The sequence below is a fragment of the Callorhinus ursinus genome, unplaced genomic scaffold (assembly GCF_003265705.2).
Source record: "Callorhinus ursinus isolate GAN/ISIS: 27379988/994484 unplaced genomic scaffold, GSC_fseal_2.0 scaffold15, whole genome shotgun sequence".
Classification (NCBI taxonomy): Eukaryota; Metazoa; Chordata; class Mammalia; order Carnivora; family Otariidae; genus Callorhinus; species Callorhinus ursinus.
Genome location: NW_027397077.1, coordinates 11,076,068 through 11,090,212, shown reverse-complemented (window position 1 = coordinate 11,090,212; position 14,145 = coordinate 11,076,068). Strand labels below are relative to the sequence as shown.

Below are 14,145 nucleotides of genomic sequence, written 5' to 3'. Positions count from 1 at the left end.
ACCTCTGGCCTCCTACATGTCAGCTCAGGAAAGGAGGAAATTCCTCTGTTACTTTTTTGCTTTAGAGTTGGGGCTCTGCCTCAGGGAAATCACCAAAGAAGCCAGAAGGGGCCCAAGTGACTCTAGCAGTAGGCGATTCAGTTCCAGGCAGTGGTGACAAAAAGGTGTGGGTTGAATGCTGCCATTGATCCTGGTGTGACTGGGGCCATGATAATGATGGCACTACAAAATGGCCCCATCTACTTATAGGGCCTCCTAGGACTTGGCTTATGAGATTCAGAAGATGGTTGGAAGGCATTCAGCAAACTCTGCAAAGGAAGGTTATAATAACACTGAAGTGACTATCTCCTGCATGTGACTTTCTGATATGATTTCATAATCTACCTGTGGTGTGTACAAAGGCTCTCCAATCTAACTTGGCTAAAAGTGGTGCCAGGCTTCACAGCCCTCCTGGAGGAGGAGTTTATGGCCGCCAGAGGAGCTGAGCCACAGGTCATGCAGGCCAGGTTCTGCCCAGTCAAAGGGCTACACTGAGGGTCATTGCATTAACTCTGCTGATCTCAAGAGCCTGAGGAGGGAGAGGGAAGAGGGAGGAGGAAGTGGAGAGAGGCAGTGAGCACAGTGGGAAAACTGGGATCAAGGGCTGGGCTGGGCTGGAGTGCTGATCTGCCCACTTATGACCGACCTGGGTGACCTTGGACAAGAATTACCCATTAGAGCAGAGCTGTGAGGACTTATTGAACAGTCCTTTGTAAACTATCAAGTCAGATACAAATATAGTATTTTATGGCAAAAAAAAAAATTGTAGTCAGAGAAGTTAATTTGCCTAGACAGTAAATCAGAGGTCATATTTGGCCAGAATGAAATCTGTTAGCTCAGTGTACTTTCTAGAAAACAATCACCAGGCACCCAAATCCCCCCCTGAACAACACGAGTTTACATACCTGAGGAAATCAATCACCTTACAGAGAGTGGAAACTGGCTCTAATAACGTGTTGGAAAGTTCGGTTCTCAAATTACTGAATGTTCCAAGGCCCGAGGAGACATGTTAATTGTACTTAATCCCACAAACTAAACTAATATTACTGTCAAAGATACACAAACACTCAAAAGGCCATTGACCTTCCCATTTGGCATCACCGAAGAGTGTTGGTAGACACATTGGGTCCTTGTAATTAATGCACAACATCACAAAAAAGGACATTTGTCATATTTACTGGCTTTCGTTTTTTAAAGGGGGAGTAACAGACGGTGTCATCTGTGCGTCACCAGACACCTGGAAAGGAGAGGACCTCCTGAAGATCCCTCACGAGCTCTACCAGCCCTGCACTTTCCCTTCTCCGGATGTGGGGTCCTCCAGGGGGCAGCAGCTGGGTTCTGCCCACCGGCCTGTCCCTGGGCCTCCTGAGAGCCACAGCGCCAGGGAGCGAGACCCCTCGGAGTGTGAGCTCAAACCCAAGCTGAGGCCGGCCAATCTGCGTCATGCGGTGGCCACCATCATCATCACCGGGGTTGTATGCGGGATCGTGTGTCTCATGATGTTGGTGGCTGCCATCTATGGCTGCACCTATGCAGCTGTCACAGCCCAGCACCATGGGGGACGCTTGGCTCGGACCAATGAGCCTGGGAAGATGGAAGGAAAAGAGCTGTGTGACAGCTCACCAGCCTGAGAGCCTCCATCTCAGAAAGGAAAAATCATCTCAGGCCCGAGAAAGTGTCTGAGTACGGCTGATGCATTCACTGCTAAGGTCTCATCTTGCTAAAAAAAAACCTGTCCACATAAATATTCCCTGGGGGGGAAATATTATGTTGAGATTTTAAAAATACTGCATTTGAAATAGAGATGACACTTGTGCTCTGTGTCTGAGAAGTTACTGCAATTACTCTATGTGCGGGAAGGCAGGATGCAGGGAAAGGGAAGATACCCCTCTCAGGTACTCTTCCCTGCGTTCAGTTGCTTTAAAAGAGCAACAGAAACTCAAACACACGTGCTAGTCAGCATTCCGGGGAGCTTTATGGTCCATTGGAAAACTGCCCAATTTTGAGTGCCTGGGAAGAAGCTGGCAATCTTACCCGAGGGGCACTGAATGCCTCTATAATTCAAATTCATGTGAGATTGGTGATACTTTTAGATCTTGTGTATGTTATATATTTAATGGGAGAGTCTGTTGGTTGGGAATTGCAAAGCTTGCCACAAGAGTCAGATTATATTTAATTTTCTAAATCAGAAAGCCATTTGGGGCTTTCTAGGCCACAGAGGAAGAGGAGGGTTCCATGTCTGGATAATGGGACTCAGGCCCAGGGTCTGGGGAAGTTTTCTGATGCAAGGGTAAATAACATATAAACAAACACAAAGAGGACGGGGAGTTGGAATCCGGGGCACATGTTACCAAAAGGCTGTATCCACCAGGCGATTGGAACCTTCCATTTATAACTCTTACAGCAGGAATGAATTTAGGGTGGGCTGGGAGCAAGATAATGGCTTGTGTGTATCTGTATCTACACACACAGTGCACAGAGTGCACAGACTTGTACAGCCACACCCACACATAAACACACTCGGAGCAATCAGTTTACCCACTAATGAAATGCAGCCGTGGGCACGGTGGAAGCCAGCAGCTGTTGACCACCACCCAGATTGTCTACTCAATACTCTGGGAGAGGAAGAAGGAAGGAAGTCTGCAGAGAGTGGAAATTATCAAGAGACTCAAGATAGGTGGCAGCAGACATCCTGAACATTATTTAGGCCGAGGTTTAAAAAAAATCAGGTGTGGCTTGCTTTCCTCCACAGGCACAGTCCTGAAGAGTTGCATGCAAAGGGAATTTTTGTAAATTAAATCATCATTTTAATGCAGTAGGGGAGCTCGCTATTTAAAGGAGCCTTTCATGGAATCTTTCTGTAATGGCAATAATTGGCTCCAGATTTCTGCATTTTGTAAATGTGCATTTTCTCATGCTAGGTTTTCTTAAAATGTCATCTACCTGCTCCCTCTCACAATGCCCTATCTCATACTTAGAGTCACCTGTTAGTATTAAAATCATTTGACAGAGAGGAGTTAAGGACATGTCAAAAGCAAAGAAGGGCAAATATAGGGTCAGTGGTCCCTCCAGAGGCCTTGACAGACATCGCTAATCAATCCCAGCACTCCTCCCAGCTGAGCCCTGATGCAACACAGATGTCTTCTTAAGACAGCACTATAGGCAACCAGAACTAATCAATTGGAATCAGTTCAAAGGATAAAACACATTTGCCATTCAGGGTACTGGCTCTACAATCACTCCTTCAGGCCATGTAAAAATCAGTTTGGATCCTAAATTAGTAGTCCATTGCCTAACCTGGAATGTGAATGGGAGGTCCACACAAGCAGGAGTATTTTCTCCCTGTCCGAAGCTGCCAGAGCCTCAGCCAGTATACCCTGCAGGACACACACCGATGCTCCCCTAAACATCACAGAGGCCATCTACACCTGCCCACAGTGCCTCACAACCAGCGTGGGCCCGCACACCACAAGCTAAAGATAGACTACCTTAGAGCAGCAATTTTGCCACATGATTTTCTTGGGGGGGGGGGGAGTATCAACTTTGGTGTTAATTTTTTTCTGAATGTTAAAATAAATTTGGATCTGTTGAGGAGTAGATTGAAAAATTAGCATGGATTTTCAGATCAAACGCAGGCCCCAGAGAAAGCTGGCTGTCCCAACAACTCCATCCCAAACGCTGGTGCCTCCTTTCTACTCTGCCTTGGGTGGCACTTCAGTGGGTAAGACTGCTCATCCAGATGAAAAAAAAAATCATTCTTTCCCTTGCCGTGGACTCTAAGTCCTTGGCCAAGAAGGCAACATGACAAAGGAAATTTAGAAGATCTTTTTATATGTCATCCCCAGATCCCCATTTCACCAAATGTGTCCAGGCCTGGCACTAGGCACCAGGCATGGTGAGAGGTCTTCTCATGAGCATTCGTCATGTAATCCTGGCAACCAGTACCAAAATACTTGAACAGGTATTACATAAGCTGGGAGCTACCATGGCCAATAACGCCTGCTCCCTTTTGCTACTGTGACTTAAGACCGCAAGTGCACAGTGCTCTGCCAGAGGTCTGGTGATACTGCAGGTCAACTCCAACCCTCTGCCCACAGTGGGCATACGAGAGAGCTTCCAATACACCACAGCAAACCCTGAGTGTGGCTAGAATCCTCACTCATCAACATCCATGTCCTATTAGATTTCTAAGTACAGATGATAACTCAGGCAAATAGATTCCTGTTTTATGAATAGTCCTTTTGGAAAATGATTAAAACAATGCCTATGTATATTCAGATTTCTATCTTTTGCCTAGAGTCACCACAAACAGCAGTCGGCAATGAAAATAATTACTTACCCTGAAATGTCAACAGCCTCTCAGCACAGAAAAATAGAAATCAAATTGTTTAGATTAACAAATGCAGAGTTATCACTCGTTAATATGAGAAATGAAATGTTTTAACTATAAAAAACATTGCAGATGAAAGACCCAATTTGCAGGGTATTCTGTGAGAACCACAAATTATCTTTCACAAGGACTACAGCTCATGAGGGGTAATTTGAAAACGTCTCATGGATTATTTTCAGCTGCTTATTGCTGCTGTCATATTCATAAATTCCCCTCTATAAATGCCCTTCTACCATAGAGCCTTGCTGAGGATTTGCTGTGAACAAATTTCATGTATAGTATTGATTGTTTCTGAGCAAACCATCTAAAATACTGTGTTTTCATTATACTTAGTGGAACAGTATGACTATAGACTGGTGATTTTTGTTTTGCCAGAGATCACAAATTCACAATAGCAGGACCCAACAGATGCTGTAGCTGTCTGAAGTGAGGCATATAGAAAAATGTGAAGAATATACCCTGCCATAGAAATTGCAGAGAAAGAAGACCGAGTGTCAAATCGATACCTGAAAAGCTTTTAAAACTAAGGTGAATATCCCTGACTTGCAGGAAAAATGTTGTGCCTAAGATGGATAAAATACAATGGACAACTGGGTGTTTTATTTTTCCTTACAAAAATGCAAGAGTGAGAAGCGATTCCCATGATTTCCTCCGGAAGATTCATAAAAATGAAATCTCATTACCTGGGAGTTACCCCAGAAATAAGACACTGGTGCCTTAGATCTTAAATATTAAAGGAAGTGGACAAATCAATTTCTAAAATAATCTATCCGTAGCATACATTAATACAATTATACAACTGTTAGAAACCTATACCTTTCAATTGGAAATCAGGAAATAATTGTTTCTGGTTTGGTTAAACCCACCAGTATATCCATTGCTAAATGTTATTGGACAGAAATCTACCAGCAAATGATATTCTAAACCCTATATGGCATCACTGGAATGTGGCTTATATGCATAACTTTCTGGAACTATCTTGTTTTCCCTTTCGATGAAAATACTTGCTGTCTTTTCTCTCTTTCTCTCTCTCTCTCTCTCTCTCTTCCTTCCTTCCTTCCTTCCTTTCTTTCTCAAATTGCAGTGAAGTCTCAAAGAAACCCTCATTCCATCTGGAGAAGCTGCTTCATGGTCTACCACTCTCCTTTCAGATTCTTTTTTTTTTTTTTTAAGATCTTATTTATTTGAGAGAAAGAGAGAGCACAAGCCGGAGAGGCAGAGGAAGAGGGAATCTCAAGCAGACTCCCCTCTGAGTGCGGAGCCTGATGTGGGGTTTAGTCCCAGGACCCCGAGATCATGACCTGAGCCAAAAACCAAGAGTCAGACACTTAACCAACTGTGCCATCCAGGCGCCCTCCTTTCAGATTCTTAACTGGAGTATCCACACATACTTTTCACTCCATTGATACTAAATATTTATTTGGATGGACAGGATGTCACCGAATTACAAAGGCCCATCAAGAAGACCCAGAAAAGGAACCAGATGATTGGGCGTTGAGAAAATCCCTAGAGAGCATTTAGTTTAGGCCTGGCAAATTTGGGATAGCTGTGAGAACCAGCCTCCCTACCCATGCCAGACATCATTAATAGATTTTGGCAAATTTATCTTCTGAGCCCAGCCACGGCCTCAGAATCCTTTTAAGTTTGTTTTGCAGGTTCTCAGTACTGATCAACTGGAGTTAACAATAAAGGTTAAACCTATTTGTTACCTTGATATAGTTCTACACTCTAATTTTACAAATAGAAGCATGGAAAAGGCACAGGACTTTTCTAAAGTCACACAGGTAATTAGTTATAGACTTGACAAGTGCAGCTGCAGGAACATGGGGTTAACATGGATAATACAACCCGAACCACCATTCTTCATGCATTCTGTGTAAACCGCAGTATCAAGATGATGACATTATTATATTAATTGTAATAACACATTCAACATTTATTGAGCACCCAGTTTTGCATCAGTTGTTTCCCAAATATAATACTTTCATTTTCTCTAAGCCTCACACTGACTAAACCATGTGGGCATTTTACTGCCACGTTACAGTTGAAGAAAGACAATCACTGGATTTGGGTTATTTGTTCAAGGTTGTACCACCAGTAAGTAGTGGAGTAGGAATTTGGATGCAGGTCTTTCTAAGGCCAACACCCAACAACGTTTTTTGGGATGTGACAGGTTTGAAGAAGTCAGAGTTGGGATCCTTTCCTAGCACTACCGACACCTACCTTAAAATACGGCAGAGAAAAGAAACCCAACCACCAGCCAGTGTGTTAGTGCCAGAACTCTGGTCCCACCAAGACCCAGGAAATCAGCTGTAAAGACCAAGAAAAATGAAGGTTCTTATATCAGTCATGACCCTGCTGAGCTGGAAAAGATGTTCTTAGAATGGGAGGGGTAGAAATTCAGCTGTACTCTCTTGCAGCTACTTGAGAAAATGATATAATTGGTTACTGCCTAATAAGTAGTGTTGCTCATGAATACAAAGAAGAAAAAAATGTTATGAGGATCTAGAAGTTGGAAATGCTGCTCAATGATATCCAAGACTCCAGGACGGATGCCCCACTATCCAAAGCAGAGATATGACCATCATACAGATCCTTACTCTGGTATCTTTCCTCTGAGACAGGGGGCTTCAGAAACCAGTGGGAAACCATTCCCTCCCATGTAAGATGTCTGTGGACATTTAACTCCTACAACACCTGCCATTAAGACCTTGCTGTTTTCCTCCACTAGAGAGGAAGAATCTCAACAATGTAGCATATAATAGGATGATCCATGGAAGGCAGGACAGTGAGATAAGCACAATTTAGAGGCCACAGTTTTTATCTACTGTTTCTTACAAGGAATGAGAACTACAGATGACTTTGATTCACCTAAGTAGTCAGACTACCAGGCAGCAGGACATGGCATCTTTTACCAGTCTGCAATGCCACTCTAGATGGAAGATATCTAGACACTGGATATTTGTTTAGGGGCTGTGCATATCAATTAGTCTTCTATCTTAGTCTTCAAGGATTACTCTGAAGTCAACAATAAGGGACACTTAAGGGGAAGTCATTCACCTTGTTCAGTGGCAACCATCCCATATTTTAATGGTGATTAAAATTAAGAAAGAAACCTAAATGGATCCTCCTAAAAGATATTTTTAAAAAAAGGAACAAAGGCAGCACTGCCCATAAGATGCAGAAGAAGCATTAAAACATACCTTAGTACAATTTTTAAAGTTTCTGATTGGATTTGGTGTCATTATACCCACTCACATTCCATTGGCAACAATACGTATATGGCTAAGTTTGGAGTTAAGGAGGCACAGAAGCATACAGCTCCAATAGGAAGGCATAGCGAGTGACACGGCAATGGCAAGGATATTTGTTTCCCTTATAAAAAACAAAGGAGTAAATAATTGCAAACAATCATAAAATAATAATGAAGAATAAAATAATAATAACTAATAATAGCAAATGATAAATGAATAAAACTACATACATAACTAAGTGAAAAAAATGAATAAAATCTACCAAAGCCACCATCAGAGGTACAAAGGAAACATTGCAACATATTGAATCAGTGATATAGAATACCTAATAGGGAATATTCACTCCAGGAATATGGAAGAAAGAAACAGTGATGAAAGTAATAGAAGATGACAGAAATGAAGGAGCAAATGTGAAGAACTAACATATGGATAATTGGTTTTCCTGATAAATAGATTAGAATTTATCAAAGAGAAGGAAAGAAAATCTGAGAAGGTATCTTCCCTGAGCTAAAGGAAAACTCCAATTCTATAGATCAAGAAAAGCTTCCTATAGGAGAGATTAATGAAAAAAATCTTAGAAGGTAGTTTAGCTTAGTGTTTGGTACATAAAAGTCTCAATCAGTATATATTAGGGAAAAAAAAACCACAAACAAAACAAATGGATTCTGGTAAAATTTTCAAGTTTTAAGGAACAAATTAAAAATTCTGAAGTCTAGAAACCAACCAAACAAATAAAAAACAAACCTTAACAAGGAACCAAAGTACGATTGCAATTCTCAGATACGCAATGGTTCAGGGAGCATGCCACCAATACACTGCTTTTGAAGAAAAATGACTCAAGATCTACTTTAATTGATCAAGGGATGAATTATAAAAAGCAAGAGGAAAGGGGAGGGGAGTAAGGAGTGCAAGAAGATCTTAAAAATGTGGACGCCATGCCATTCAAGTGCCAACAATATGCACTAAAATCAGTTAAAGTCAGAGTTAAGTCTGAATGATTTAGCTAATATGGTTACAAAACAATGCAAAGTCAATAATTTGACAAATTTCTAAGCACCTTCTGCATGCCAGGCAATTTTCTAAGTATCAAAGATGAAGCAGAGAATAAAAAATATAAAGTATATGCTCCATTGAACTTAACATCTCACAGAAGGAGAAGATAAAAACATACAAAATATATATCAGAGGGTGGAAAAGCAGGTGTGTGGGGCACAGAGTACTGCTGTTATGGGAGAAGAAGAGTTTCTACTTTACACATGGTGATCAGGAAATCCCTCCCACAAAACAGTTGAGCAAAAACTTGAAGGAAAATATGGAACCAGTGGTGAAGATATCTAGAGGAAAACTGTCCCAGGGAGAAGGCACAGCAGGTGCAACAGCACTGACATAGGAGCAAGTTTAATGTGCTTGAAGAACAAAACAAGGGCAATGTGGCTGAGTGAGTAAAGGTGGAAGTAGAAGGAGCTGAGGTTAGAGGGTAACTAGGGGTCAAATCATGTAGGACCCTGTGCATTGTGAGTTGACCTGTGGAGACAGCCACATGGCAAGGAAGTAAGGGAGGCTGCTGACCAACAACCAGTGAGGACTGAATGCTGCTAAGCTTCTCAGGAGGGAACGTGTAAGCATTTCCTCTGTTTGTTGAGCCTTCAGATGAGACCACAGCCCCAGCAACATTTTCATTGCAGGCCCATGAGAGACCCTGGCACAGTACATGGATTGCAGTCTTTGTGAGAAACCCCAAGCCCGAGGACCCAGCTAAACTTCACCCAGATCCCTGACTCACAGAAACTGTGAGATAACGAATGTTTGCAGTTTGGATTCCATAATGTGGAAGTTATAGGTAACATTGAGGAGAAGCTCTTCACTGTGGATGAAACCTGTCTGGGGTGGGTTCTGGAAAGAATAAGAGAGAGGAGATGTGGGATGATCCAACAGCATAATAGAGCAAGAAATGCATGACACAAATGAAATAATTCAATAACAAAAATAATTTTGGCTTAAAAACCGGTCTATATCAGCACAAATCCAGAAGTTGGTAGGAATAAGTTAGTGATGCAAAAGCATAAAAAATGACCACAAACTACGGATTTTTCCAAAATGTCTTTTTTGTTTGTTTGTTTAAAGACAATTGTACACTCCCATATGCCTCCGCCTGTTCACATATAATTTGGTCTTGAAGTAGGAATGACAGTTAGATGCCGATCCTTGTCTCGCGCAGAATGTTTCATCCAGAATAGAACTCAGGAGCTCGTGGTGGGCACAGACTTGGGGAGGTCATGGGAATTCCCAGTCCTTGATCAGCACTGTCCCTTTCCCACCACCACCTGGCCAAAGCATTTTCCACGAGTAGGAGAGTCCTCAGGCTGACCGTCAGAGCATTTATGTTCCTGCTTCGGACTATGCTGATGCCTGTCCCTCTCTTCCAGGGAGGGGAGGTTCACATCAGCTCTTTTATCGTCTGTGGGCACTTCACTTAGCATGAGTCACATATATTCTAGTCTTAAACAAGATCAAGATCCCAACAAGGTCACTAGGAGATTTGCCTGGATAAAGCCAGCTAAATAAATCCCCAAATCTCTCATGAGTCATGTTGGAAAAAAAAAATCCCACAAACCGTTTTCCACCAAAGCATGTGAGGGCATTTCCAATGCTCTACTGAGCATTATGCTGATTACACTGTTGAGAGGTTTATAAACTAGAGCGAAGATTAAGTAAATCACTGTCTTGACTGACAACGAGAGCATATATTTTTAGAAAGCTTAGGATCTTTGATTGGGATTTCTGTGTAACCGCATATACAAAAACATTAGGCACAACAGATAGGCACCTTCTGATACATGAAGCTCCGTCTTCAACATTTACTTACATAGACTCTGATTTATATATCCACTTCATTTTGATAAGATAAAAATATGGTGAAATAAGTGAGTGAACAAAGGGCCACGTAGTAAATATTCTTGGCACTGTAGTCCATATGGTCTCTATCCAACTACTGAGCTCTGCCATTTTAACAGGAAGGAGTACATAGACAATAACAGCATAGCAGTATTTCGTGTTTACAAAAACAGATGGCAGATATCAGACAAAGTACTTATATCCAGAATATGTAAAGAACTCGTATCTCAACGATAAAAAGACAGATAATGTGATTGAAATATGAGTAAAGGACCTAAAAAGACATTCCTCCAATGAACAAATGCAAGTAGCATAGGAAAAGATGCTCAGCATAACTAGTTATTAGGGAAATGCAAATCACTTCACACCCACTAGGATGGCTAAAACAAAGAAGACAGATAATACCAAGTGTTGGTAAAGAAGTGGAAAAATTGGAACCTTCATACATTGCTGATGGGACTGTAAAATGGTGCAGCCACTTTGGAACAGCTTGGTAGTTCTTCAAAATATCAAATATAGAGTTACCCTACGACATCGAAATTCCACTCTTAGGTGTCTACTACCCAAGAGAAATGGAAATATATATCAACACAAAAACCTGTATGTGAATGTTCATTATCAACATTGTTAATAATAGCTAAAAAACAGGAACCCAAATGTCCATAAACTGATGAATGGATAAACAAAATGGTGTACATACAAACAATGGAATATCATTTGGCAGTAAAGAAACAAAGTATTGACATATATTACAATATGGATTGACCTTGGAAACATTAAGCTAAGTGAAAGAAGCTGATCACACAAGGCCATATACTGTGTGTTTCCATTTATCTGCAAAGCCCAGAATAGGCAAATCCATAGAGAGAGAAAGCAGATTTGTGATATCCTGTGGCTGGGGTAAGGGATAGGTATCAAGAATGAGAGAGTGTGTGTACAAGGGTTCTTTCTGGGATGGTGAAATTGTTCTAAAATTATTTATTTATTTATTTACTTATTTATTATTTATGTATCTATTTATTTATTTGAGAGACAGTGTATAAACTGGAGGAGAAGCAGAGGGAGAGGGACAAAGAATCTGAAGCAGACTCCGCACTGAGCGTGGAGCCTGACGCGGGGCTCCATCTCCCAACAGTGAGATCATGACCTGAACTGAAACCGAATCAGATTCTTAACTGACTGAGACAGCTAGGCACCCCAAAATTGTTGTAAAATTAGACTGTGGTGATGGTTGCACAACTCTGTGAATACACTAAAGTCCAATAAGCTATACAATTTACATGCGTGAATTTTACAGTATGTGAAATATATCTCAATAAAACTATAAGAAAACAAAACAAAATTGGCTGCAGCCTAGATTTGGTCCCATGGGCTATAGTTGGCCAACCTGTGTTCTAAGGCACAGGTACCTGAACGTGTGCATTTCAAAGTTTTGTGAAACATGTCAAGATACCATAATGGCATCTATGCAAGTTTTCACAGAGGACAGCATGTGGCAATAAGCACTGGCTAGTGAGTAGTGGTGGGTGTAGCCAATAGTCATGCTACCAACAGAAGCAGTAGCAATGATAATTTAGCAGCTACTCATGATCGAGCACTCACTGTAAGCATTTGCCAGGTACTGTATCTATATTTATAAACAAGTTTATTTCTCTTGACAGAAACCAGAGGGGTCCCCTAAAGCCAGACAGAACCTGGGTATAAGTCATTCTCCATTATTGGTAAATTCCTTTCCTTTTCTGTGATGATGAAATCAATCTCCCTCTTTAAAAACTAGGCTGTTTTAGAAATCCATCTGAAGCACCAATCAGCCTCGTTTTATAAGAGAGGTGACATGGCCCTGGGCTCACTGCCAAACCCTTGGTTCATATTGGCTTTAAAGCCCAAATCACACCAGGACCTCAGAAAGAGGGGTCTCAACCTGCCGATTCAGAATGCACAAGCCAGGCACGAGGATCTGTTATCTGAAAATTCTGCCGCTGATTTTTGGGTGGAGGATACGCTGGCGCTTTTGATAAGGTTTATAAAAGGACAGAGACTCTTGGCAGTGAGTATCCTGGGGAGTTAGCACACAGGATCCAGTTTCTCAAAACTCTGGGCTATTTTTATTTCTGGAACAGGAATCCTTACCATGCCCACATCCCTGCCTATGGTGGCATGTGGGGCAGCTGTTCTACATGGTGACTTGAAATTCAGCGTAATTGGCAGCTCCATCATTAACCCATTTCTATGATGTTTGCTGTTGTCAGTCATATGGCTTAGACCTCCTTTTGCCACTGCATTGCTCCTATTTGTCAGCTTAAAAAAAAGAAGAGAAAACCAAATGCCAAACACACAAAAAGCCTTACCTCATAGCTGACATTTAGAACGAAGACCTGCCTTAGGTGCCCCACCTCTCCCTGGGTCATCTGCCCACCTGCCTGTCAGTCCTGCTTTAAGATCCTACTAAATACTCCTGAAACCTGAGATACTCATCTGTGTCTCAGAGTACCCACCTGGAACGTGGCTACAACATGTATGAGGGATCTCATTCAAGATTCTTGGAGAAGTTTGTTCCGTCTGCCTGGAATGCCCTTCCCACGGATCTTGGCATGATGGCTGCATCTCACCAGTTAGGACTCGGCTCCTGTCAGGCCTTCCCTAACCACCCCCCTCCCCGCAGTCTGGAGAGGCATGGCGCCCGCCACACAGCCAAACATACACATGTGAAGATGAGCATGCCTCTCTGCCTTTGCCACTGCCAGCATCACCTCATCTCATTATCCTGGTCTATTTTCTTTTTTTTTTTTTAAGATTTTTTTTTTTTTACTTAATTCATTTGAGAGAGAGTGAGAGAGAAAGAGACAGAGAGCATGAGCTGGGGGGAGGGGCAGAGGGAGAAGCAGACTTCCCACTGAGCAGGGAGCCCGATGTGGGACTTGATCCCAGGACTCTGGGATCATGACCTCAGCCGAAGGCAGATGCTTCACCGACTGAGCCACCAGGCACACTATCCCGGTCAATTTTCTATAAGAGCATTTACCACTCTGGGGCCTTCCCTCCTCCCTCCTCTTCTCCCATTCATGCAATACTTGTCTGTTGTCTGTATCTCCCACACAAATGGAAGCTCTCCATTGGCAGCAGCTTGGTCTTACTCAGTGTTTTCAGGGAGTGCTGTGGCATTTGGGTGGAAGGATGCTTCACCGGGCAGCCGTCACCCCAGCCTCCAGGTACGACAGCATGCCAACAATGCCCTCTTAGAGTATCAACCAACAACCCTCCAGACATTCCGCGCTGACCTCGAGGGTGCTTGTTCCCAGCTGTATCCCCAGTACTGTGTATGCAGTACATGCTAGATATACACTTATTGAATGACTTAATTACAAAAGGAAGAAATGGAACAAGGTCTTTTTATAAATGAACCTATAAAGGAAAACATTTTGAATTTCAATTTGAAAGCACTAAAGGTTGAAGTTTGCCTGTCATTTCTCAATCTCTCCCCTACTGACATTTTGGGCCAGATAATTCTTTATTGTTTTCAGGGGCTGTCCTTTGTCTTTAAAAAGAAAAAAAAGATTTTATTTATTT

The 14,145-nt window shown here is 42.1% G+C and overlaps 2 protein-coding genes across 2 annotated transcripts in view; one reads left to right on the top strand and one right to left on the bottom strand.

Moving 5' to 3' along the window:
* The window catches only part of LRTM1 (leucine rich repeats and transmembrane domains 1), a 66,300-nt gene extending 64,630 nt beyond the window's left edge, over window positions 1–1,670 (top strand). The window contains exon 4 of the mRNA XM_073901377.1: window positions 1,237–1,670. Within this exon, the coding sequence (XP_073757478.1) occupies window positions 1,237–1,670 (434 nt within the window). The remainder of the gene's footprint in view (window positions 1–1,236) is intronic.
* The window catches only part of CACNA2D3 (calcium voltage-gated channel auxiliary subunit alpha2delta 3), an 876,446-nt gene that overhangs the window by 154,198 nt on the left and 708,103 nt on the right, over window positions 1–14,145 (bottom strand). The window lies entirely within an intron of this gene.